Source organism: Pezoporus wallicus, unplaced genomic scaffold (assembly GCF_028554395.1).
Source record: "Pezoporus wallicus isolate ANWC-B61680 ecotype Strahan unplaced genomic scaffold, APGP_CSIRO_Pwel_v1 contig_2871, whole genome shotgun sequence".
Taxonomy (NCBI): Eukaryota; Metazoa; Chordata; class Aves; order Psittaciformes; family Psittacidae; genus Pezoporus; species Pezoporus wallicus.
This window is the reverse complement of record NW_026640775.1, coordinates 2,524,195-2,551,152: the sequence shown is the minus strand read 5'-3', so window position 1 is coordinate 2,551,152 and position 26,958 is coordinate 2,524,195. Positions and strand designations below refer to the sequence as shown.

The following is a 26,958-nucleotide window of genomic DNA, read 5'->3' as shown; positions in this document are numbered from 1 at the left end:
TTATACTGAAAAAATGTTGCCAGTCTTTTTCCTCCTTTTCTGAAAATTGAGTTTGTGGACAAAATAATCTTGACTGTGTCTTTTCGGCAGGTCTGATAGAAATATGCTTAAAAGTATGTTCCCGTAGTGGTTAGATACCAGTGTGTACAAAAAGGGTAACATTGAATATATCAGTTTACATCTCTGCATGAAAACCTAGGTATTTCTCCTTTTGTTTAGAATATTGTAATACTTTTTCAAGGAATACACCTTTTAAAATTAGTATCTCAAATTCTATGGACTACCTTTAATTTGGACTATGTCTACTTAAAATGAGAATTTGTCTCCAAATTGCTTGAAAATGTTCCTTTCTCCAAGGCCAGATTTAAATAACATTTAGCTGTCTTAAATCCCATGCTGAATATGGGGTAAACACCTTCTTACCCATACACTTTCAAACAGACTTTTCAAAATTCTGCTTTTTTTGCCCTATGTTGGTGAAATGGATTTGTATCTTTTTGTCTTTCCTTCATGTCATGCTGACTCGACACCTGAAAAAATACTCGTGTATAAATAAGAACAAATACTGATGAAATACCTCAAAATGTGTCTATAAATTTCATTTAAATAAAAAATTGAATTATTCCTGGCTATGTTCTTTTTCACTTTCAATTGCTAACAAATGGGACAGCACTGTTTGCTGGAGTAATGAATTTTCAGGAAAGAAGAAAGAAACTAGATAAGAAGTAAATAGGAACTGCTACCTATTAAACAACATTTTAATCTAGATTTTTAAATCTAGATATGGAGCAGGTTTGTGCAGTGGGCATCTAATGAAAATTATTGGGTATAAAACCTGCTGATTTTTAGCAGATCATTCTGAACATTTGTTCTTTTAGTTATTGTGTCCATCGCATCCACAGGCTTCATTCTTTATTCTTTATATGGTAAACAGCTTCCTTTTCTAATGTCTATTTTGTTTTTCTTGCTACTTTTGCAGGGTCTGTTTCCCAGACTGAAAGAGTAGAGGTCTAGTTACCTGGACAATTCAGATCCAGAGCCAAAGCACTCGTTTCTGGGTGCATGTTGTATTTGTTATCCAAGAAAGGGGAGGGGAGCAAGGTTGGGATCCATTATCTCATGTCTTTTTTTCTTTCCTTTGTGTTCACTGACAGAGATTCAACCTCTCTCTGCGTCAGTTTTTTGATTTCTAGAAATACGGTGGTGCTGCTGGTAACGCTGTCAGTAAGCCTGAATTGCATTCCTCGGTCAGAGCAGAAGTTAAATCTTTGTTATCTGTGAAAACCATACACTTCCTCAGAGTACCTGAGACAAGTTCCATGAAACATAGTTGTTTGTAAAGCACTCTGAAGATGAAAAGTGGTTAATGTGCACATAGTGACAATTCATAGCCAAATCAAACTGAATCAACATAAAAATTACCAGAATGACCGTTACTTCCTGGGCAGGGCACATCAGATAACGCTCCAAATAGTTTTTTAGGTCAGATGGTTGTCATGGAGGCTTGGTCCCTACAGAGATATATGTAGGAGCCAAAATCCTCTGATTTCAAACGCTAGAGCTAGTTAGGCCATCCAGAGGAATGAACTAGGCTGCGGCTCTGCCCCTTTTCAGCTTCATCTCAAACGGGATCTTCCTCAAAGGGAGTCTAATTGAGTGACAAGCATCACAACCTGTGCCTCTGCTTGGCTGTCACTGCTGTAGGATGTCTCTTCCCCTGTGAGATGCAGGCTGATCAGCTGCACATTTAGATAGGACTGGTTTTTGTTGCAGATCCTAAATATTCTGCAGTCAGAACCAAACCTGGACTTTGCGAAATAATATTCTGGAAAATGCCTCTGGACTTCAAGTCAAGGAGACTTGAAAATCTACATTTAATAAAACTGTGGCTACTTTTATGTATGTATTGTACATCTCTGGAGATGTCCCTAAAATACCCCCAATCCAATGTTAATACTGAAGGTGTAAAAGCTAGAATGTCACGTGTAGCTTAATTTAATTTTAAAGGAAAACTGATTTCTGGATGAAGAGAAAATTCTGTGTGGGAAAGACTGTCACAGGTTGAACTACTCTCCTTAGGAAAGTTTTACCTTTCTATTTCTCACAGTTCCTGTTGTCATGCAAATCTCTTGCACATTTTTAGCACAAGGAAGTAGAAAACAGCTCAAGATTTCCCAAAGATGAATCAATGCTTCCTACAGGCATCAACAAAAGTTTAAAGTGAATGCTAAGTTTCAAAAGCTTTCTTAAGCTGTATCTGTCTAGACAAAGGTTTTCTTCAAAGCTTCTAAAGTGTATCATTATCAGACTTTGAAAGCAGACATTGATCCAACTTGTCATCATGAGAATTAAAGTTTCAATAAAAATGTTGACCAGGGAATTCTCTCCATGTGGCAGAATTACTGTTTACAAGAAAGGTGAACACTTCTATCTGTAGGCAACCATGCTACAGCTCTATTGAACTCCTGCACACCAAATGCAGACACTTTAATCTTTGTATCAAATGTGAAAGAAACCCCACACATCTGAAGTCTTCCCTCTTCTGCCATTAAATTACAAATCCATTTGCTCCTTGATATTATCAGCATTTTAAAGATGTGTAATCCTGGCCATGGAATTGCTTTTAATCCCCTAATAGCTATTTAGCTGATTTCTTTGTAAAAGCCTGTCCACACTCCTTTCATGTTATATTACCCAGTGTCAATAACATGGCCAAAGAAAACCAGAGGCACTATAGAAAAGTCATGTTCAGACAGTAAAGCAATCAGGGCCAGTTTATCTCACTGGAGTAAATGAAAAGGGAACATCCACAAAGAAAATAAAGACTGAAAACATTTGACACCAGCATACTTGCAAAGGAGACAAAAGAAGATCCAAAACATCTTGAGGAGAGGCTTGCAAGTTGTACCAACAGGAGAGCCCTGCTGAAGTTAGCTGAGGTCAATCACTATAGCTGAGCAAGGTCTTAGTAAGTCTCTCGAGAGCAGAGTCTAAGCAAATATAACTTCAGCAGGTGCTCCTCACCAGTGACCCTCAGGGTATAGATAAATGGCTGTACACAGTGGTGCACTGGGTGGCACTGGGGTTCTGAGAGGCAGATGACGGCAGGGTGGGTGTGAGAAGGGCTGTTGCTACTCTTAGAAGGAGATGGGGAGTGAGGTGGGAGCTACTGCTCCCTAAGAGCAGGAGTCAACAGGCCCTCTAGTAGCAGTACTACACTTCAGTAGCCTTTACCTATTGTACCACTCAAAAGGTTCTTATTTAAAAAGCCAAATCAAAAAGCAGGCCTGGAAAAAGACAGGGGAGCTTCAAAGGAGTAAGTCTGTCACTGAAGTCAAATGAGCTTTTCTCACTGGATAAAGCCCTATGTGAAAGTCACCTGGTGTCGCACCTGAGCTGGGTTGTCACCCTTGTTAGAACTTGTTCTCCATGGCCTGAGCATGCAGCATGAACACAGGCAAGGTACAACCAGAACCATGGCGGGTACTTGAGCATATGAAGGGTGTGGATATCTGCTTCTACCAGGCTGAAGGTAAGCTCTAGCCTGGCAGTGAGGTACAGCCTTAGAAGACAAAACCTTTGCTTGGTTGCAAATCAAGTTGAAAAATGAAGTGAACAACAACTGAAGTCCAACTTAGGAATGGATAGCATGAGTATGTGCAGAGGCTGGGTCTCTGGGATATACTTCAGAGGAAAAGCACAAGAAAAGGTTGGTTTGATTGGTTTCCCTTTATTTGTCATGGCTTACACAAGAACCGTTCTTCCCTAAGCAACACAATAGCTACATGTGTACGAGCTGGAAAGGCTGGGGTACCTATGACCCAGCTCTGAAGCAGCGTTCTGCCACTACGCGTTTTGCTTTTCCTGGGGAGAACAGGAACTTCATGCAGTCTCACACCTTACAAACCCAAGGCAAAGCCCATTAGCAGGTTTTTGTCTGCTTTCCAATGAAAACAAAGCTCATGTGAGACATCCCGTCTCCAAAAACTTCTGAATCTCTGACTGATTTTCAGCCAACCCCAATGGGGAGAACATCTCAAAATGCAAATCGAATTTCTTCCCCCTCACCCCCAAAAGAGGGGTTGGGCAGAGATGGGGAGCTCAGCTTAGTGCTTATGGTGATGAGCTGTGGTGCTTCATGCTGGGTCATCCTGTGATGCTCAACTGCTGAAGGCCGCAACCCCTGGGCCAGACACAGAAAACAAGCAGTTCATTTGCTCTTCAGCCGCCTCCAGTCATAACTAGGTATATTCATGTAAACTGAGGGGATTTGCCAAGGTTAAAACACCCATCTGTGAAGCTGAGAAGCTGAAGACTCTGATTCATTACATCACTGTCTTTAGCTATGCCTGAACGGGCAAATACCCCCAAAACTGTGGGTTACAGGGATAGGGAGCAGCCAGGAAGCCTCTATATCACTATGAGTTCCCTCAGTCTTTTTCAAAAGCTTTGAAGCCAGGCTTATGGGATTCACTGTCACTGGGGAATGGTTTTGCAGTTGCTGAAGCACCACGATGGAAGTTTGTTAACCTAGTCCTCAGTTTATCAGTTACGTTTTTGCAGCTGCAGGGAATTAAAAGATATATTAGTATGGATCATGGTTTTTAACCAAGTTAATAGAAGTCCGTACATCTCTCTGCTAGTCTACCCCGTGCAAATTTTGGATACCACTCAGCTCACTTCAGATATGACTGGTATAAGGGTTTCAAAGACATGAAATTGCTACACAGTCCATGAACAATGGTGGCATCAGAGTAGAAAAATGCACCAAATTAGAGTCCTGGGAGCATACAGTACCAATCCAAGCCAAGCTACATTTGCTGTGCTACTCACAAAGCACCTTACTTGTCCCCATGATTTTATTTGGATGTGTAGTGGTTCTGGGCATATACAGCAGATTTTTGTGTTCCAGGGCTGTCAGCCGTCAGTACTGAACCCAAACCAATCTCTTCCAGCTGCACTGAGATTACAAAGAGAACAAGTAGTTACAAATAAATGGAATTTGCACATCTTTTAATGCATTTGTTTTACTGCCAGAATTATGCTATATTAGGCTGCTCTCTAGATGTAGCTTTTTGAAATTAAGAAACATCGAAGAAGTCTCAGGCTCAGCTGCAGAGGTTTATCCCAGGGACACTCATGAGGAGGTGATATGTGCATCCCAGAGGTGTTAAAGCTCAGTGGTGCTTAATGAATTGAACTGATAATAAACAGGGTAATGTATAAATGAAAAAAGCCAGACGTATAAACACAGGAGTGTGTGTTGTGGTGTCTGCGCATGGGAAAAAGAGGAAGGGTGGCAGAGGGGAGGGAGAAAAGAGAGTGGTATTGAAGTGTGGCACGCTGCTTGATAACAAACCAGCTGTGTGGCTGAGACAAGGGAAATAGCAACCAGGTAGATAAGATACTTTTTGGGGAGGATTAAATCCTTACAAAAAATAAAAATACTTATTTGCAGGCAAACCCTGTGAAGGTATAAAAAGGCTGTGAGTTTTGAATAGCGGAAATGCTAATGACAGCAAGCAAAGCAGCAGCTCTCATGAGACCAGGATTTAGAGGGAGCCATAGGACTGGAGAGAGATACAACTCCCTCCCTGCCACGACCATCAGCCAGAGTGGATGTTCTCCACCATTTAAAGTGCTTTCCTCCTTCCCGTGGCATACTTACTCTCCTCCACTGGAAGGGAGGAGTGCTCCTGCCCTCTGGGCATTTTTAGCCCTGGGGAGCCATGAGTTTAGGGAGGTCTCAGCTTTGCCTCTTCAGGCTTTGCTCACTCGAGGCATCCCTCACAGGGTTGGCTAGATCAGCTGCATCTGCTGTCTCTGTTATGAGGCTGAAAATGAGAGGTGGAGCAGGATGGGGCTGAACTACAGGGTGGGCCCTAATCCTGAAAGAGCAAAACAGAATAGTGGGGAGAGTAAGAGAAGCCAAGCACCATGATGAGGAGTCTGGAGCATGAACAAAAGCCAAGCACAGAAGGTGTCTCTCCTAAAGGAGGAGTTGCATCACTGGCACTGCTCTGTCTCACTCCTCTGTCCCCAAGGCTGCGAGTCAGGAGTGCTGCTGGAAAGCATGGGGACATTGTGGTGGGCATTTCAGGGCAAAAGGGGAGCACTGGTTCTGTGAATGGCGGTGAGGGGACAGGGGAAAAATCTGTACTGTGAATGTCCAACCTAGTGCAGTAACACATCTTTTAGGAAGAGGAATGACATAGCTGTAGGCTAGGCGTGCTCTGCTGGTCATGATTAAAAGCCTCACAAAGCTGAGGACTGTAGCAAGGGCTGTTTACTGCTGTTACTGTTTTATTTTAGAGGGTGGATATATGTTTACATCATGGTGATAAGGCCCCCACTTTCTTTACATTTTGCTATTCAACATCAATCCCTATTGTTTTCCTACTCTCCCAGCCCCGGTAGCTGTGGCTCCTGCTATAGAGGCAAGGGTATAGAAGCATGCCCTGGCTGTGTATTTTGTGTTCTTCTCATACAGCAGCCTGATAGCATGTCTTCTTGCTAACACCTCTCTGCTGATCACACTATGTGCAGCCCTTGATGAAGATGGACAAGTCTTGCAGCAGCTGGGCAGGGAGCTTCTTAATAAGCAAAATTTAAATTGAAATAAAATGTCCAACCACCTATCAGAAAAGCAGCAGCAATATGATTTTACCACCAGCCATTGTGCAAAAATGGCTGAAACCACACTATTTGCATGAGGATGAGTCTGTCTGCCTGCGCCTCAGACACACCACATTTATCTGCCTACCATCGCTTCTCATTCATCTTTTCTTGTTCATCATTGCAAAATACCTCCAAGCGTATTTCTTATCAAAGTGCTGAGCAGTTGTGAGCAGGCTGTGCTCTAGGTGGGGAGCTCAGCCCACCTGCCATCAGGAGCTGAGTGATAAACCCAGGTTACTTCAGCCCTGGATTTTCCTTCTGTTTCAGTAACAGTGTGGCCCTCTTGCCACTTGCCTTTGTGCTGGGAGTGCCAGTAGATCCTGCTCCATCTCACTGCAAAATATCACCAGGCTGTCCCTGTCACACTTTACCAGGAGCTGGTTGAAGCCATGGCTCTGCCAGGAGCTAATTGGGCTGTTTGTTCCCTGTGTGAGTGGAATCTCATAAATAAATCTGCCCTTGCACATTACCCACATCTGGTATCACAGAGCTGGCATCTGCATCTGCATCTGTTCTACTCTACTCTAATCAACTGTACTCTACTTTACTCTCTATTCTGTTCCATTCCATTCCATTATGATCTATTCTGTTCCTGTACATTACAGTTATAGTGAGGGTGGCAGGGACGAAGAAGTCTTTCTGCCAGTCTGTCACGCGAGTGATGCCACCAGCATCCTCCTTGCTATGAGCACTCTCATTGCTGACTAATGCAAAAAATTGCCAAACCCAGGCAAAAAAACGTAAAAAGCCCTGCCCAGTTCTACTATCACATCCCTCAGCACCCTGGCCCCAGCAATACGCTCCCAACACAGCAGGATAATGCTGCACTTCTGGTTCGCAGGGGCGATGCCCCGTGCAAGCAGTGGTGGCACATCTGGAGAGGCCTGTTAGATCAAAGCTGAGCACCTGCAGCATGTCATGCTGACAAATGCAAGGCATTTACCTCTGTTTATGTGCAGAGTGCTCTGTAGCTTTGCATTTTGCAGTGCTATGAAAGCTTCAAAAGTTCCATTTATGTTAACAAGCCCATAAAGGATGGCGTTATTAAATGGTGTTTATAGTATGCTGTCTATGAAGCTCATTTAGTTACCAGCTGGCTCAATTTTTACTAAAAGTGAGTTCCATGAGAGTGCCAAGTTGTAGCTTTGTTGGGGGAGTTTGTGCTGAAAGGACAAGAAAAACAATGGCAATGCCATCACCATGCAATGGCTGAATTCCTCTGTAGTAGGAATGGTCAGTGTTTTCAGAGATGAATATACTGGATTTGTGACTGAAGAAAAAATATTGTGTTTAAACATTTTTAAACCTATAAACACTGAAATTTTACTGAAGTCACAGTTTAGGTCATTTCATCATCTAGTAATCACCACAAAACAGGGTATCAGAAGCTGTGGCTGGGCAGGAGATGGTCATGCAGAGTGAGGATTAGGTGACAGCAACACGGCCAATGTGGCATTGTATGGAGTAGGCATTTGCAAAGAGAGGCTGGACAGGAAGGGCTGGAAAAAAAGAGTTAAAGGAGATGCCTCTTGACATGTTTGGATAGGATCCCAAGGCTTCATCCACAGGGGCCTGCTGAGAAGGTGACATTAAGCACATTCACAGTCTCAGGGTTGTTTTATTTGCTTCCAAGGAGGAAGTCTGAAGTGGGATCTCAGGGCAGACTTCCCATGGCTGAAGGACGGGGTAGGAAAAGTACCTCTAGGAAAGTCACTGCTGAGTTTTCTTCACAGTTCTTAATTGCAAGAGAGAAAGAGTTTGGTAATTAAGTCCAGCAGCCAAATGAGCAAGTTGCTCAGGTGTGACTACAGCAGCAGCAACCTGTGTCCAGGAATCATCAGGGTGATGTGTTTTATTTTATACCTAAGTTTTGCAGATAAGAGAATATATATTCTGAAGGGTGTTTTCAGTTTGCAAGATACAGTTGAAAATACTGTAAAAATCTATTTGTATTGAACCGTGCCGCCTGCAAAACAGAGGTAGTGTTGGTTTTACTTTTTTATGAAAGCACTTCTCTCTTTTCAGGTAGCTCCAACTTTTAATACTGAGAACAAAGCCCACAAGCTTATGCTTAAATATTGACGATGACTTGATCACGATTAGGGAAGTAACTTGAGAGATGTGAAGGTTTTAGGCATTCACACCATGAAAGGTGTGAATGGAAATCCAAGGGACTTAGAATTTACTTGGAGAGGTGTAAGGAAAGGCAGTTTGTAGGGTACAGTAAAAAAGCTCTAAAGCTTTGGTGAGTCATTGTGATGCCTGGAAGATCAGATGCTATATTTTTATGGGACATCTTGGGATGGACTCTTTGGAGAACAGGTTTTGTAGAGAAATTTCCAGTACCTCTTTGTTTCAACCAGGTTAGACAGATAAAGGTATTACAACACAGATGCTCCAAAGGTTAAGCGTGTATAAACCAGGTTATCAAACAGTACTGGATTATAGTCTACCTGGCATGTTATGGATGTGAGACATATAGGTGCGACAACACCTATACGGTTAAATCATATCCCTTCTCTTTTTTTTTAACCCTAGTTTCAGTGGGACAAACTCATCCCCTCATAAAAGATCTGGCAGCTCTCTCGAAGTCCTGAATGCTATCCAAGTGATAATTACACCTGTTTGAAATCTAGGAGCTGAGGTGTAGCCTCCAGCCACTCAACAGAGGCTCCTCCAGTGCTCCGAGGAAGTGGTGCCGACACTTCCCTTCTCCTGCTGAAACACATTTGCAGAGTTTCCTGAAGCCTCTAAGGCTTTTGCAGAGATCTGGTGGAACCAGACCTGGTATCTCATGAAGTATCATCACATGCAAAGACAAAGAAACACCCCCACAGGCATAGTTAATGCAGACAAACTTTAATGGCTTTTTTTCCCCCCTCCTTCTTTTCCCTCCAGTTGTAAATGTGTAATTAATCTCAGTTCAAATTTACATGTTTGATCTGATTCTGTTAGTCTTCAGATGTCTTTGAAGGAAGGGGAAGACCCTGTGATTTGATCTGCAATGTGTAGGATACACTCAGTGTTTACGTGGACAGATATCCCGTGCCCAGTGCAGGTTGGATGTGGAGCACTCCTGGCTTGTAGACGTGGTGGGGGAGGACAGGGGCTGAGGTGCTCAGCATCCCTTCATCCCAAGCCACCATTTCTCCAGGGCTTTCATGGACAATGAGTGCATCTGTATCCTGGTGGTGGAAATGTTCTGCAGACAAGGGCCACGGCAGAAGCTAATCCTTCTGCTGCACACAGACCCTCTGAGTTCTCACTTGCACAGTGCAGAAGAAATGAAAGGTGTAGAGATAAAAAACATACCCACTTCAAACAGGGGTATTTCCATTTGAAGTACCGTCGCGAGTCAAATCCTCTCCAGCAGCAGCACTTCTTTCCCCCTCAGTAGTGTGTGTATCAATTTCTTCTGACAACAGCTTCATGGCTCCAGGATAAACCAGCCCAGCTCCATCGGTATTATATTTTACAACTACAGACAGACCATGGAGATTAAAATTCTTTGGCCGAGTCACCAAAGATGGGGAGGAGGGAGGCGGGTCTGCCAGGCACTGTGAAAGGCGAGTTGAACCCAAAACACACTGAATACAGCCTTTCATCCTCTGCTGCACCAGGGAGAGGGCAAATGCAGGGAGTGAGTGACAAGGGCAGAGCTAAGGGGACACCACCACAAGGGTGTCATCCCTGTGTGCTGTGGAGGTGGCTTCTTGTCCTCAGGCTGACTGAGGGCTGGGGAGGCCTCTGGGCTATTCAGTCCTTATGGCACAATGGTAATTGCTTGTTTCCTTGGCAAGCATGAGTAGCTGAAGAAGAAAATAATTTCTGGTTGATCCACAAGGGTTTTGGTTTGGTTTTGTTTTCCCACTGGAACCGAAGGCCTCCCTTAAGTGTTTTCTTCCCTGAAGTGCAGCGTTTTGGTTTGATCTCTTGATTTCTGAAGTCCTTCAGAAAGTAAAGTGAAAGAGAACCCACATGCTGACATGCATTGCTGAGATGTTTCCTGCTGAAAGTGTCAGCCAAATGCTGTCCCTTTCCCTGGTCCACCTTCCTTTCCCTCCATTCCAAGTAAACCCACTGATGAATTTGATGTGAAGTCTAGATGAGTCACACAGGCTTTACCAGTAAAGATAAATCTGCTGGAAGCCACAGGCAACAGCCGGGGCTGCACTCCGCAAAAAGGTACCGCATTGTTCACCAGCACTCATAGGTGCAGAAGGAGACAGTCCCTGAATCAGAGCTTCGTATTTCAATAGGATAATTATATATATAGTAAAAAAAAAAAACCCAAACAGATAAAAAGTGAAAGTAAAGGAAGTGATTTTAATCCCCATTTGCAGATAGGGCACCAAGACATAGGAAGATGAAGTGACTTGGTAGAGGCTGGACAAGTCTGTGGTGGATAAGAGCACAGAAAGCTGTTCTCTAGAGATGTACCCAAATGCCGTATGCCAAAATTTTCACTCCAGGAACCAGTCTGTGAAGGAAGATTCACATTCTGCCAGAGGAGCAGGGAGGAAAGGAGACAGCAATGGTGCTGTTGGCTGCTATTGATAATCATCAAGCTCCTGCCTGAGAGACAAGGAAACGAATACTTGTCTCATAAAGAAGGCTTCGTGTTTCTCAATCCAGATAAAACTTCTGCCTCATCCACTGACCATTAATGGAAGAGCTTGTGGGGTCTGGCAGGAAGAGCAGCCAGAAGCCTGTGTGTCTCCTGAACTAACGGGATTTGTGGAGGCTTTGCTCAGGTCACCTGGGCCTGAGGCAGGGAGGGTTGGGGGAAACAGGAGAGACAGAACCTCTCCAGAGTAGTGCACAGCTCCTGGCATGCCAGGTGCCTGTGGGCAAGGGTCTCCCTCCCTTCTCGCTGCTCCAAGTGCCTTACAAGCACTGCCATCTCCTGAGACCCCTTCCCTGGGGAAGATTCTGTGCTATGGAGGTGCCCACTGGGGCTTGACAGCACCCAGCACAACACTGCCTGCACTCGAAGGCACCCTCTTGCCAGCACGGCACAATGTCTTGGGCTGGGCAAAGAGCTTTCCATGGGTGGAGGGGTTCCTGCTCCACTGCCAGGCTCAGGCTCCAGCTCTACAGACACACATAAGCTTTTGTCGAGAATGAGACAAAGTCCTTTGGGGGGCTGGACTCAAAATACAGATTCCAAGAATACACAAAATGGAGAAGAAAGTGCTTGTCATGGACCTTTCTGTATCTGCCTGACAAAAACCACTCCTATGGGAGTGAATGGAGAAAATCCCTTTGGCAGCAGCTATGGTACAAATACCCTCCAGGGGGAAAAGAATAATAATTTACAGTGATACCTTTTTCTTCCTCATCCAAGAGGTGGTTAAGGATTTGGCAAGGAAACAGTGGAGGAACTGATCAGCCTACCTGTGATATTAAAATGTGATAACTTGTCTGTGAATGCCTCCAATTTATAGCCCAACAATATTAAGCTTTATTTAAAAATAAAACAACCAGCTTGCCTTGTTATAAGATTAAAAGCACAAACAGGGTACAATTCTTAAAAGCCAAGATGATTTATCAGCAAGGCATTCCTCCAGCAGGGAAATCTTCCCTGCTTCCTTCTGCCTGGAACTGCATAAAGGGTAACAAAGGTATGGAATTTCATTTCAACTACTATGTTTGCCTTCTTTTCCTCTCCGTCCTTTCAATTTAGTCTTAAACCCCTCATGCCTTGCTCTCAGGTGAGTATATTCACAACCACCGGCAGGTTGCTATTCTCCCTGGGCGGCTCTTCCCTATGAGGGTGCCCAGGTGTGATAATCTCCTACCACTTAATTGACTCAGGTAATAGCCTGCTGCTCTAATGCATTCAGGGCTTAGACCTTATCGCACACACACTCACCACTGCCACATCTTCCCCTGAGGGAGATGCACCCTTCCCTCCCCTTGGGTGCCTGCAGGGCCTCGCTCCCCATCTATTTCTTCCTCCTCTCCTGACACATGGCAGGGGAACAGGTTTGCCAGGTTTCCGATTCACAGGGAACAGCAGAAAGCCTGACCTACCCGACTTCATACCCCATGGGGCTGAGAACAGAGAGGGGAAGAGCCTGGGCTCCCACTTCACCTTCCTGATGTGAGGCACAACTTGCGCAGAGGGGAAAAAGGGGTTGGTGCCTCAGTTTCCTCAGGCACTGAGGGTGGGGAGAAGGGAGGAAAGCATTTTCTCTCCCTTGCAATAACCTGTGGGGCAAAGCTGAGCCTAAGGAGAGAGCCGGGTGCTGGCTGTAACTCAGATGGGGTGGGAGAATGGGGGGAAACAACCCAGGCTCTCCCTGGCACCTCTGTTTAGGATCAGGCTCCATCACAAGGCTGACTCAAACCCCTCAGTATGTGAGGGCAGTCCAGCCCCTTCATGTCTTTTGCTAAGCTAGTAAATGTTAGATTAAGTGCTGTCAGATGACTCCCCTTTCCTGGTCCTAATCTCTGCAATTAAGACTAGTGATTATTTTGGTTTCTGAACTTTATATACAACATGACCTGAAAGCAGTCTCCTGGGTTTGGGGAACGAGAGTGCAGCACAGCGGGGCTGTGCTCAGCACCAGGAAAGACAGAAACAGAAGCTCAGGCTGGGGATTGCTTGGTCCGTGCCTGAGGAAGCTGAGTCGCCCATGTGTCTAAAGAAGATCAGAGGCTTTTCTGTGCTCTCTGCCCTCCCATCTCACTCACGCACTGCTCTGCACTGCAGGGAATGACCCCCATCCTCCTGTTACATACTGGAATTAAAAACCAAAGCCCCCAGCAGAAACCACATCATTACTGGTGTTCTGTGGGTGCCATCTTCCTCTCCCTCCCACAGTGCAGGGACCTGGCTGTGGAGCTCCTGCTTCTCTGCCATACACCTCCTGCTGCCACCTCTCCAGGCAGAACCAGAGGTGCTGGTGATCAAAACCCCTCACTAGGATAGGGCTAAAGAGAGCAAAGTGAATGCGAGGTACAGGTAGGGCCTGCTGTTTAATTGAAGCCTTCCTCTGCAAGCAAGGGAGCATGCTGGCACATGCTGCAGGAGGAATATTGCTGTGTCTGATCGCTTTGAAGACTGGGGGGGTGGAGGGAGAAGAGGCCAGTTAAGTGTGTTTATGTTTGAGAGGAACAAAGGAGAGCGGAGGAGACAGTAGGGGGTGCCTGCAGCCAAAGATGTGTCAGAGATCACTTACTCCTCCTGGGCCAGAACAGCAGCGTGGGACCACCAGCGGAGGAGCAAGGAAGCCGTGTGTGCAGAGCCCTGTTTAAAGCAGGGAGAGGAAAGTTAAAGCAGAGGAGAAAGGAAACTCCTAATAGACTTAGGATGGTGATAATCAAGACACAGGTTAGACGCTGGGTTACCTATCAGTGGGGTGTGTGATACAGCACAAATATACCACAGCAGATAGCACTGTACCTTGCTGAGTCTTGGTGTCCCTTGCGGAAGGCTGAGTACATGAAGTTTAACCAAGTCAAAGAGAAGGAGTCCATCACTCCACCCCAGCTCTGCCATCCTTTACAGCAAATGAAATGCGGGTCTCCCTGTTTGCAACAATGCTGGGAGTATTGCAAACACTCCTTTCCCAGGGGGTTCCAAGCACTGCCCTGTCAGCCTCACACTGCACCCCAGCAAACAACACCCCCCCAGCACAGGGGATGCAGTTAGAGGAATTTATGGAAGAGCCACCCACCAGCAGCAAAAAAAACCATGTACTTCTCTATTTGCTGTTTAATGCTGTGATGGGAACATTACCTGCACAAGCCCCTGAGTGCACTGCTAACAGTCAGTTCCCAGCAAGAGGAAGCGCTTGCCCATGCTCACTTCCATTGTACAGCACCAGTCCCTGCAGCAAGCTCTGTGCCACTCAAGCTGATACCTTCTACTTCCCAGAGGCATTAGCTCTGTTTTGACAGGTCCAATCTATAAGTTAAACGATCCTGTTGTCAAGCAGAGAGCAAGATAAATGCAGTGAGCTATTTGTTCTTACCAAAAAGAAGCCTGCATTCAAGGACTGGTTTTATTGCACTGGCTGAAGGCAGACTTAATGCAGATACCCTGTGCAAGCCCCAGGGCCAGAAAACCTCTGCTGCAGGTCATGAGTGAATTAACCACACTTAGGTGGGGAACAGGTAAGTGCCTGTGGCCAACAGAGGTGTGCAACAGCTCTGGGGGTGTGGTGTAGCCACAGATCTACCTGCAGTTTCCCTCAAAAAAAAAAAAAAAAAACCAGAAGAAAAAAGACCCTAAATGATCATACACCAAAGCTTTTTTGGTCTGTTGAGGGAGGGAGGGAGGGAAGCACATCATATGTTAACAGGTATTTCCAAGTTCTCAGTAACCTTCCATGGAAGCAGAGATGGTTCAGTAACTAAGTTCTCTTTGGTGTTGCCAAAATGCTTCTGAAGATCCACCTGTATTGCAGCACATGAATTTTAATACCATGTGCCTTCCCTACCTTCCAGTTTTTAAAATTCACTTTTAAAATGCAGATTAAAAAAACCCCAAACTAGTGGACTCTCTCTTTGGAGAAAAAAAGCCAGACTTGAATGAGAAAAACATCCAGGTTTAAACAAAGAACTGGAAGACAACATTTTCCTTCTTTTTTAGGTGGTTAGGAAACCAGCACTCTTCTCCATACTGCACAACATATAAGCAAAACAAGTACTAGCTTTGCAACAGGAAACCAAAATTGGCAATTCTTCTTGTGTTCTTGAATGCTAATGCATAAATACTGATGACCAGACTTAAGGCATACATATGAGACCAGCTCCATGGTACCTGTGATTTCTGCCTGTAAGAAACTGAAATTTTTCTCTTGATGGCAATGGTAAGTAAAGGCAGAAAGGAGAACTATGTTTGAGACCCCCATGGACTCACAGTAGTGACTGCCAACTGCACATGCTGTTTCTGAACCTGCAGCAAATACAGTATTTGAACTTAAGAAACCAGTAAGCACAAAGCAGTTAAGCAATAAAATGCCATTATGCCTCCTGAGATCAACAGTTTTCAGCTAAGATCCTAAACTTAAAGGGATGTTTTATCAAAAGGTATTCGAGTCCCATCAATCACTATCTGTTCCTTTTACAAGAGTCCCTGGCAAGGCTCCACTCCTGCTTTCAGATTTTCCTCCAGCCGCCCTCTTGTGTCTGCATATAGAGTTACAGGCAAGCCCCATCCCCTCTCCAGTGAGGTGGACCCAGGAGGCCCCAAGGAAGACAAATCATAGCCATCATAAGCTTATCATAACCAAGCTGAGAAAACAGCACTGTGTGGCCCTTCTCTTACTATAGCCTGCAAGCAGTTATGCCATCTGCACATTTCTTTGCAAGATCCATCAGCTGAAGTCACAAAATGATGGGTTTCAAGCTCACGTACGTACTTAAAAGTGGAAAACAGACATTTTAGCCACAGAACAAACACGACAAACAAACACTGCTGTGTCCATCTTCCCATTTTATTTGTAAACTCCAAAATGATCCAGTGGTAATGGTCAGCTTCCCCTCGAGTCTTGGTTAATGAAAGCAAAAGAAACATCAGAAGTTACATCATACTGCGCCTGAACCTGCAACTGGACTTTAGGACACAGTGAGCAATATTATCCAACCCAATTTTTACATACAAATTTGCAAAATGTTGGATTAGCACATCTACAGTTGTGAAGTCACAACTTTTACTGGGCAAACAAAACTTCTCAAAGCAACATACTCAGTCCTACTGTCATTTCCAGAAAGACCATGGAACACCTTCTTGTACTGAGCCAAGTACACCAGGTGCTGTGTTAAACGGGAGAGGGTGCAGGCAGAGGGAAGGAGTGTGCCTGGAGCCTAGCTAGTCCCTCTCAACCCAAGCAGAAGACCACTCCCAACTCCAGATTTCTTACCCATTTGCCACAAAACATGGAACAATAGAGACAATGCATAAAGGTATCTGCAAACAGAGCAACCTCTCCCTCCCCAGGAGGGCTATACCCTGCCTAACAGAGTACTTCCATATGCTGAAAGAGCATCAGGCACTCATGTGTGGAGACAGCAGGTCTGGTTCGTATGCTATCTTCACTGTGAGAGGTGGTCTTGCAGCACAGCAATTAGTGACAACTCAGGCAAGCCTGAAGTTCTGCCTGTGGAATCATCAGGCAAATGGAGGAGGAACTGCATATAAAAACCAAGACTTACTTATTTCTTTGCCCTTTCCTCACAAGAAAAGAGCACCGTACAAGGAGGGGGCCATTAATTATTCCTAGGAGTGGTTAAAAATAGGGGTATTCTCAACTGTTGTGTGTCCAGAACAGGGCTGTGATATCTGAGTGTCCTACAGAGTCCAAGAGGTGTGGGAAGACGATGGTTCTAGTCAGTTTTGTAAGGCCTGGAGATGTCGGCGAGTTTCTGATGCCTTGACAGTTCCTAACCTTTTATAACAGCAATAGGTCTCAGTTTAATGGCTTTTTTGCTGATGCCAGCTGCATGGCAGGTATTAACCACATCTGTCACATTCTTATAAGATTCTGGTGCCTGGAGGAGGAAGAGAGAAGGGAGTAAAACAAAAGACAAAACAACCCGAAGTCACAGGAAGCTAGATGTAGGCTTTTGACAGCCCCTCTGTCTGGCTGCCTTACATATGAGAAATCTGTGAGACACTTAGGTTTCCAAATAAGCTTTCACCATATTTCAAATAAAATACTAGCTATGCTGGTTCAGCTTTCCCTATATTCTCAGATAATCCAGTCCACTAGCATGTGAGAATGTCAGGCCTCATTATCTGGCAGGAACTGACTCCAGCTTCCTCCTTACAGATAGCCTTTAAGATTTATCTTCACTGTCCCTTAGTGACAGGAATCAGGGTTCCCCCTCCAGCATTTTGACATGGAAGCTGCTCTTATAGAGACTGTAACACCAACAGTGCTAACAGCATACTTCCAAATGATTAACACGATTCTATGAATGAGGTTGTGAACAGAAAAGACATTCTGTAGAGGAACTGGAAGTCATAATATTCAAAGTATCTAGCATTTAGAGTTCTCTTCTTCTTGACCAACTATAGAAATTCATCTTAAAAGAGGCAGATCTCTTACAACTATTTTCATGATGCTCACACAAAGACTTCTCAGGGTCAATTAGTAATTACCCTACTGCCAGGCAGAAGATGAAAAAGATATACCCCCAAAACCTGTCAAACAGGCATCTCCCCTTTCAGCAGGATTTTAAGGACAGGGAATACATTTCATCTTATTTTCAAAAAGTTAAACAGCTGAAGCTCTATATTTAGGGTACTAGCAATCACATAGCCCTGCTAAAAAATGAGTAAGGGAATGGGCATTAAGCTAAAGAGCAAGACCCCCTTTTTACTCTCAGATAATGAAGTATTAAACTTACTTCCTCCATGACCAGTTTGGGAGAAGCCACACGGATGGCAATGCCCATGTCAGCCAGCTTGTCCAATACATCCTGGAAGTCCAAGTTACGTCGAGATTTGGCTCGGGACAGCGCGCGACCCTAAGACAGCAATTTTGTTAGTTACAATTGTTTTTAGTGGTTTGCAAAACCAGAACTCTTTCTTATTAAAGAAAAACATGATTACATTATAAGTAAACACAGAATGGCTGAGAGCATAGACCACAGTAAGCCACAAAACAAGAAATTAATTTAGACTTTAGGTGATGGGCTCCTGCAGAATCACACATCTGGTATGATGGCGAGGAAAGCTCCATGTGTCTAACATACTAGTCTGCAAGTGTCTTTCTACCTACACTACTTGTCAGACAGTGTGCAGAAGTCAAAATCTTACTCGAAGCTATTTCTCTTCCTCAGTCATCCTCTCACACTGTAAATTGTAGGAAAGGAAATACCTTATTCTAACTACTGAGGAGTTTTATATGGACAGCCTCAGCACAGTTAATCCTTGTTAGCTCACAGATGCCAGAATTTGGTAAAAGGAGCTCATTCTCCACATCTTCATCCACATCATTCATTTACCTTGCCCCCTAAATTTTCTGCAGAAGTAGTCAAAACTACTCGGTAACATAAAGGACTTATAGACTGCAGTCCTCCTGGGCTGGGATTACTGTGGCAAGACTACTCTCTAGCGATATGACGAAATGATGAATCACACATTGTATGACACTTGAACAACCCTGTTCTCTGAAAGATAGTCGCATTCCATTCCCTTCCTATCACTTTTTGACTTACAGCTCCATGGCAAGTAGTTCCGAAGGTCTCAGTCATGCCTTGTTCTGTGCCAGTAAGAACATAGCTACAGGTGCCCATCGTCCCGCCGATCAAAACAGGCTGTCCAGTCAGCTGTGGATGCAAAGTTTTAAGTCACAAGAAAAAGCCTTAAACTCATTCCTAATAAAAGTCTGAAAGGAACCATATCTCCAGAAAATGAAGTCAGATTCACATTCCCCCAGAGCATTCCTGCTTGCCTTGGGTGGTTGGTATCAAGGATGCTAGAGAACTAACTGTATTGAAAGATGCAGACAAGCAGATCAAAAGACTTGTGTCCAACAGAAAGACAAGGCAAATCACTGAAGCCTGCCCTAGGTATGAAACACTTCTTTCCCTTCATGATATTCCAGCCTTTGTGGGTGTGAAGCAGAAGAGAGAGCTCAGTGCCCCAAAGATCTAACACTCAGACAAGCAGAATATTGCCATCCCACTAGGGTTCCAGTGCTGTTAGCTCATAAAGGGAACTCACAGCATTAGATCTCCGTCGGGGACAGAGATGAATTGCCTGAGCCATCCAGAACTGTCTTCCAATTTACTTCTCCCAAAGTTAAACTTACTTGATAATCAACAGCAATAAGAGGATGGTGAGGAGGGAAGGCCCTGGTTGATCCCTTTCTGTGCACCAGCAGAGTCCGCTCCTTTCCATCCACTACATGTTGCTCTACTTTGGCAATGTTGTGAGACACATCATAGATAACATGCATATCAAGGTCATCTGGGGTTGTATTGAAGACTTTGGCAAAGGCCTAAAAAGAGAGCAAAACAGGATGTGAACTACAAAAAGATAACCGCTATATATATGTAGAAGAGTTACAATCTGTTTAGAATTAAAAGGAAGAAATTTGCTTGAAAGTGTTTCATATGGTAAGTCAGTGACCTAAACACTTGGCATGGCACATAAGAAACATCAGTTGAATTCAGTCAGAATGGCATTCCATACAACAAATGTGTGTGTGACAGAACTGGACTATCTAGATTGTTTATCTGCCCATTGGCAGCTTTAATGCTGGAATTCAGCCAGATACTGACAAGATAAATTCTTGCAACTCTGAAAAGATGGCTTTAGCAGTGTAAAAACAATTTTCTTGTATCCTCTTCTTCCAGTTGAAGGCATTTTCAAAAATATTGCTTAAGGGGCTTCTGCAAGTACAATACAGTGATGTTGAAAGGATTTATACAGACTGTAATGACTGCAGCTTTGTGTAAGTCTCTCCAGAAAACACAGTTTAAGAAGCACAAAAATGAAAATCGCATTAAACACAGCAGCTGCTCTGTGTTCCGTATGCCTGGGATAAAGCAGGAGATGCAAACCAAAATCTCTGCATCAGAGACAACTCTGGTCCTACCTGTCTTGTTAGAAAAGTCATAGAAGAGCGGTTGACCCAGGCATAGTTTCCAGCAGCTGCCATTCCCTTCAAGTAATCCTGCCCCTCTGCGGAAGAAATCCTGGCACATGCCAGCTGGCGATCATTCACTATGATTTTGTCCCGTTTCATAGCTTTTTCCATAGCCACCAATGCATCTGGGGAATAAACACAGTAAGACTAAGTGACTTCCTAATTTTGTTTCAATCTGTTGAGATGGATGACTATAATTTACATTTTAAAATTGAGCTCATCTGTCTGAGGGTCAAACCTATGGTGTCTTCTCAAATGCAAAAGCTAATCTGTGGCAGAACCTTATCAATTGTTTGCAAATATACAACCCCTGTCAAGGCAATTCAGAGTAGACTCTGCAATTGCACTCTAAGAAATGCTTTTTGGTGCTGGAGTTTACTGTCAAGGACAAGATCAGCTGAAGAGTTTGCTTCACTCCAGTTACCTATGCCAGTCAGATCATACCTGTAGCAACTTGGTGGCCCAGACCTCTGCTGCCACTGTGGATCATCACACACACCTGCCCTTTGTGGTCAATGCCCATCTTCCTGGCAGCATATTCATTGTAAATGTCATCCACAACCTGGATCTCGGCGTAATGATTTCCAGCTCCCAGGGTCCCCAGCTACAAACCACAACACATTGATTAGAAGTGCTAGTAAAGCAGCCTCTGGGAGCAGAGGCGTGAGCTATGGGAATATGGGCAGTAGGGCAAATTTCTACACCAAGGTTTTGATTTTAGAAGTTTTCCTAGGAAAAAAAAAACACAAATCCCCATATCAACTGAAAGGAAGTAGAACACAGCAGCATCATGACTGTCCTCTTTGTTCAGATTTATAACGATTTTTACCATTGGGAACAAGACTGCGATTAAACAGAAGGACCAGGATCTACAGCCTCTGCCACCACTTTTTGCCAACTTACTCAGGCTTAGTTGAAAGATGGGAAGAGTACAGAGTATTGGGAATTTACCTTCAATTTGTATACACAAGACAGACATATAGTCTTATCCTTGTGGAGCTGTAACCAAGTAAGTTACAACATCCTGTTAATTACGTACTTTGAACCTTTCAGTAGGTTAAAGCAAGATATTCAATTTCCAAGACCAAATTTTTCAAACTCCGTAATAGATGATCATTTACTTGCAAGGCAAATGTGAAAACTGAGGATGGAAGATTACTGTCAGGTTAGAATGCTATTATCTTGGAGTACCACAGTTCATAAAACTCATCATATAAAAGAAAGCTTTATAAATGTAGCATTAGTATAGCCATCTCAAAAGTGTTCCACACAGAGCAAAGAGACACTATCTATAGAAATGAAATCCTGCCCTTGAACTGCAATTGAAAGTTATGCGCTAGTTCTATTTATTATTACATCCTTCTTCAGCATGCTATTAACTTGCTGAGCAAGCAAGAAGAAAAGTTGCAGAGTAACTTGCCCACTTCTTAAAAACAAAACTCCATCTGGATAGGGAAATGCCACTGAACATGAATTCCAGTCCCAGGTGTTAACTGATGAAAGATGGCCTCAGGGACCTTGGGTATGTCCAGTATCACTTCCCTATGTTTAAGCTCTGTCAAGAGTTATTCAGAAACGGCTGCACCATCTCACCTTTCTCCCTACCCAGAAATGCTAAGCAGAATTTCAAGAAAAGACACAAAATTAGAGAACTACTTGCTAACCTTTATAATTGAACCCTGGGAGTCCTTACAGCCCTCCAGAAACACAGTATTACCTGAGGCAGGCCCCTTTTCTTTGCTCTTGAGGAGACCTTGTTGGGATCGGCCTGCAGCATCCTTCCATATTCCTCACAGTGCTCCTTGTCCTCTGCCCACGCATAGCCCTCCCTGAGAGACCAGTCCACACCCATCTCTAGTGCCTCTTCCAAATCCCTGCAATTATCAAACACCCACATAGGTTATCCTTGGATATACTCAAAACGCCACTGGATATGGCCCTGATCAATCTGATGTAACTTGTTAGACCTACCTTCAGTTAGCTTTCCTTCATGCAAGGAGTTGTAAGAGATGATCTCAAGAGATCCCATCCAAACTAAATAATTCTATGATTTTATGATGAGCCCCTAACTTCTAGTAAGGGGTTCAACATCTTAATACTTCATGAAAATGTTCTACAAATATAGTAACTTCAGATGGGTCATTAATTTCTCCTCTTTGTTGTGTGGGGAATAGCCTATTTTCTCTCTCATCCTTTTAAAAAGGATACCTTAAGGTTCATGGAGGTTTTCTGTCAGAAGAAATAAGAACCTTTCAAGAACTTTAAGTTATTATCGGGTTTTAAATGGGGGAATAAACACCTGACTTTGTGCACTGATGATTATAACAGTCCTCCTGGTGAAGCACATATGCAGAAAGACTGGAAAGAGTTTTCTGGAAAGAGAACTACTTTTTCTTTCTTAAAGTCTCTCACTGATGAATGTGTCATCAAAATAAACACCAGAGATGTACCCTCCAGTAATGGGTGCACAACATCAGTCTCTTACTTGGCATTCATGGGGATGACACCTTTTGAGCCAACACCAACAGGAATATGGTCAAACATAGCCTGGGCAAGCTGCTCTTTCACAGGCTGCACATCACTTTCATCCAAATTTGTACGCAGTAAGCGGACACCACAGTTGATGTCAAATCCGACACCACCTAGAAGTGTGGAAAAAGCCATGAAGTTAATAAAGAAAGCGTGCTGATGGTGAGCACTTGCTGAATATTCATCTTAAATCAGTGTCCCTCTGACAGGGAGCAGCACTGAACATTGTGATCTTACACCTTCTTTCTGACACAATACTGGGGGGAAAAAAAAAAAGCAGAACTGCAGTAAGCATCATCTTTATAGAATTATATGGAGCCTCAGATTTCAAGACAGCCAAAAATGTAGTTTTGAAAAAAACCGGAAAACTCTTAAAAAAACCTTGGTTTTTCAGTCTTGAGCATATGCTCTGCAGACATAGTTGTACATTTACCTATAGAGCTCTGCATCTACCAAGTTGCTCCAGCAAGTTGACAAAGTAGACACAATTATAAAATATGCTGCCCACAGAAAGTAGAGAGGATGTTCCTGTTCTTCTGCCTAAGGTCAGAAGTGACAGATCTTAGCATGGCTCCCTGCTGTAAGATGTTCTCAAAAGCAAGTCCTTTTTGCATCTTCGCTGGAATAATAATAACTAGTTATAACAAGTGATAAATACTTACAAGGAATATTAAACTTCAGTGCTTAGTGTTTTGCTTAACTCTTACTATTTAATAAAAATAAATACTGCAGGGGAGGCCTAATGTGAAAGATCACTCATGCCACCTTTAGTATGAAGGTGCTGGTATTAACTAGTGTCAGAGGTGGGGATACCAGACTAAGAGATCTTGGGTTTGAGCCAATCAGAAACACTGGAACTGACTGAAGCAAACCTGAAACATGACTATCACATTTCATGACAACCACAAAAGCATCTCCAGACCACCAGTAATTAAAGACCCAGGTGTTGATTAAAAAGATGGACATATTTTAAAGTCACATTTTTAATCAAGAGTAGAAATATTCTCAATAGAAGTTTTCAAACATTGCTCAAGGAAAATAATCAGGTTTTTATCAACCTGGTGAAGCCCAAGTTGAAAGCCTCGTCTTCTTCCTTCAAAATTGAGGGATATCATGAGCCCAAGCCATAAACAAAAGGGCTATTCTCTCTTCACTGTTTAGATGTTTTCAGTGTAATCACCTGCTCCATAAAGAATACAGATTCTGAATGCAAGAATTAGGCATCTTTTAACTCCCTATTTTTATTTTTTTTTTTGCTTTGGTTCTGTATATGAAGTAAAGACCTGTCATTTCATAAAGTGGTTTTGTGCCATCCCAGGTATTTCTCAGTGCAGATGAAGTCAGTCATCCTTACCTGGTGAAACCACTGCTTCAGGATCATTCATATCGAAGGCAGCCATGTTGCCAATGGCAAACCCATAGCCAGAGTGGACATCTGGAAGACCTATAGATCTCTGAAAGAGAAGGAAGGGGACTGTAAAGTTGTATGAAACTCTACGCTGCACAGTGTCATCTTGGTTACGTTTTGCTTTGTGGCACTGGTTGTCACATTAGTAAACAAATATACCAAAAAGACAATGGATTTTCAGATGTGGATGAAATAAACACATTGGTTCAGGTCAAGTAAGTATCTAAACTTCTGCAGTTACAGGACCATCAAATAAAGCAGAGTACAGATCTCACTCTGAAGCAAACACCCAGTGGCCAGTCATGTGAGAAGCCCTATTGGCTCTGCTGACCAGATCTCAAGAAAACCTAAGGGGAACTTAAGCACTTAAATGTAGGAATTGTAATCTCAAGATGAATTCTAACCTAGCTTTTGCTTGGACTAAAGAGTTCTTTCATTCAAAACTTATGCAGGCAATAGCTTACTGGCAGCATAAAGCAGAGACATGAAAGTGAGGAAGAGTTCATCTTTACCAAGTTCCATCTGGAGGCATCCGCAATATTTAAATACTGCAAATGTAACAAGGGAAGAGTTCAATGCTATGGAACAGAATCTTAAAACAGTCAGCATTTTCTCTTCCTATCTGTCACTGAACAATGACCAAAGACTGCACCCTATAGGCAGGAACAAGTCATCCTTTTTAGGATGATATCCTGAGAGGACAGAACAAGAAAACAATCTTTTTCAAGGAACCTTTTCATATTATTACTTATTAGAGAAAGTAAGAATATGCTTCTACACAAGTCCAAAGGATATCTAAACATGCCAAGCTAGATTAGGATGCCACAAACCGCATTCCACAACCTATTTGAGCAAACAAACATAAAGCCCCAAATACACAGAAGCCTGTCAGAAACCGGAACTTCTCAATGTGCATTAAATGGTCACTGTACAATAGTTTTTCAGTGGGATATGTGCTTCTTTTGCCTATTCTTGCCACCACCAAGAAATCTCTTGGGTTGGAAATAAATCCCTGGCAAACAGAAACCAAAGAAAGCACAAATTTTAAGAGCAGTTACTCACATGAACAATGCCGGGTAACGCCGCCACATTCCCAATCTGTTTCATAGCAGGCAAAAAGCCACCTGCACCTGAAGAAGAATCAAAACTAAAAGGTAAGTAATCTGATGATTTACCACAATAATCACAATGGAGCACTTCATAATCAAGTTGCTCAAAACAGTGGCAAGTCAGAAGTCAGTTACCAGCAAGTATTGCAATCTGGCATAAAGCACCTACCATTATGCACGATCTGCAGCTTAATTACATGAGGTATTATGCTAATGTTCTCTTGCTGTGTTAGTACCACTGCAGACCGATCCATGCTCACAACAGAAGCGTGCTAACCACCACACTGTTAGTAACATGCCAGCTGTCACATCTGGATCCAGCCCTGCACTTCAGCCCCACACAGAGCAGACAAGCCTAAGTTACAGCCCCACTAAAGCAAATTCTGACAGCAGGCATTCAGGAATGCTCTGGAGCACAGAGAGCAACCACCAAGTCTGTGCCTACACATCTGATCTGGGCACACGACACGCCACAGCTGTAGGTGACATGCCTGGCACGCAGTGGCTGGCAAAGTGAGAGAACTCATCCCTGTTTGCTGTCCCTCCACACGTGCCACCCGGGGCATACACCGGGCCCGCCCCATTGTCCCTGCTACACTCTGGCCCCCTCAGGACCCACGGGCAGCTCGATGTGATCCAGGCCCTCAGAGAGGCCACAGCAAGGAGCGTGTGAGTGTAGTCCCGGGGCAGAGGCCCCGCGCTCTCTCCTCCTACCACACTCACCTCCTCCGCGGCAGGCATTGCGCAGCTCCTCGAACATCAGCTTCTCCAGCGGGTCGTTCACGTAGAAAACACCCTCCACCTGCAGGGAGAGCTGTCAGGGATGGCGACCGGCACCAGGCCGGGACACCCCAATCGCGTCCCAGTCCCCCCGTTTGGGTTCCCCCACCCCCACGCACATGCATGTTGGGCACGAAGCCCTTCTTGATCCGCCAGCAGTTCTTGTCGATCTTGTCCAGGTACTGCAGCTCATCATTGTAGCTGCGGCTCATGGCGGCGCCGCTCTTGCCTCCTGCTCCCCGTCAGCACTGCCGCCACCACCGCAGCGAAGCACGAACGGACGGCGGCCGCCGAGGGCCACGCCGAGACGCGCAACAGACGGGAGCCTCCGAGGGTCAAACTTCCTGCTGAGCTGTTGGCCGCCGGCGCCCCCCGGTGGGAGCCGCCTTTCCTCGGGAGAGGCGCGGTAAAAACTGAGGTGCGACAGCGGGCTGGCCGCGTCAGGGCTGGGATGCACTGGGGGAGGCCGCCAGCTTGTAGCATTCAAGTCTGCGGCCGGCCCGAGGCCGTCCGGCTTACTCAGGCACTGTCTCTCCCTCAGGGCTTGACTGTCACTTATTACCTGTGAGAAGAGACCGGCGCCCTGGGGTAGGGCAGTGTCAGCCTGCAGACGTTTAGCTCCTGCTCTGCTGCAGGTGGGTGCGTGGGGTTTGCGCAGCTGCATTCAAGCAAAGCCTGCTTGCACCCCATCAGCAATTGCGTTTCTCCCCATGAGGGACTCAGCTTTTTGCTGCTCAGTCCTGGCTTGAAAAGGACTCCGATTAAGGAGCGAGTGGCTTGTGCTAGTGCACAGATGGAGTTTTAGGTGGCTATGAAAAGGTGGATTGCCATGCTGGTGGCA

The 26,958-nt window shown here is 44.3% G+C and overlaps 1 protein-coding gene across 1 annotated transcript; it reads right to left on the bottom strand.

The window, feature by feature from the left end:
• Window positions 1–16,109: 16,109 nt before the first annotated feature.
• Window positions 16,110–26,412, bottom strand: RTCB (RNA 2',3'-cyclic phosphate and 5'-OH ligase). Its single transcript, XM_057420680.1, has 12 exons — window positions 26,237–26,412; window positions 26,061–26,139; window positions 25,291–25,358; window positions 24,175–24,274; window positions 22,777–22,933; window positions 22,009–22,165; window positions 20,736–20,895; window positions 20,241–20,416; window positions 19,452–19,640; window positions 18,856–18,966; window positions 18,043–18,162; window positions 16,110–17,181 (listed from the first exon to the last, which is right to left on the bottom strand). The coding sequence occupies exons 1-12, from the start codon at window positions 26,327–26,329 to the stop codon at window positions 17,074–17,076; spliced, it is 1,518 nt and encodes a 505-aa protein (XP_057276663.1). The 5' UTR covers window positions 26,330–26,412; the 3' UTR covers window positions 16,110–17,073.
• Between the last annotated feature and the right edge of the window lie 546 nt (window positions 26,413–26,958).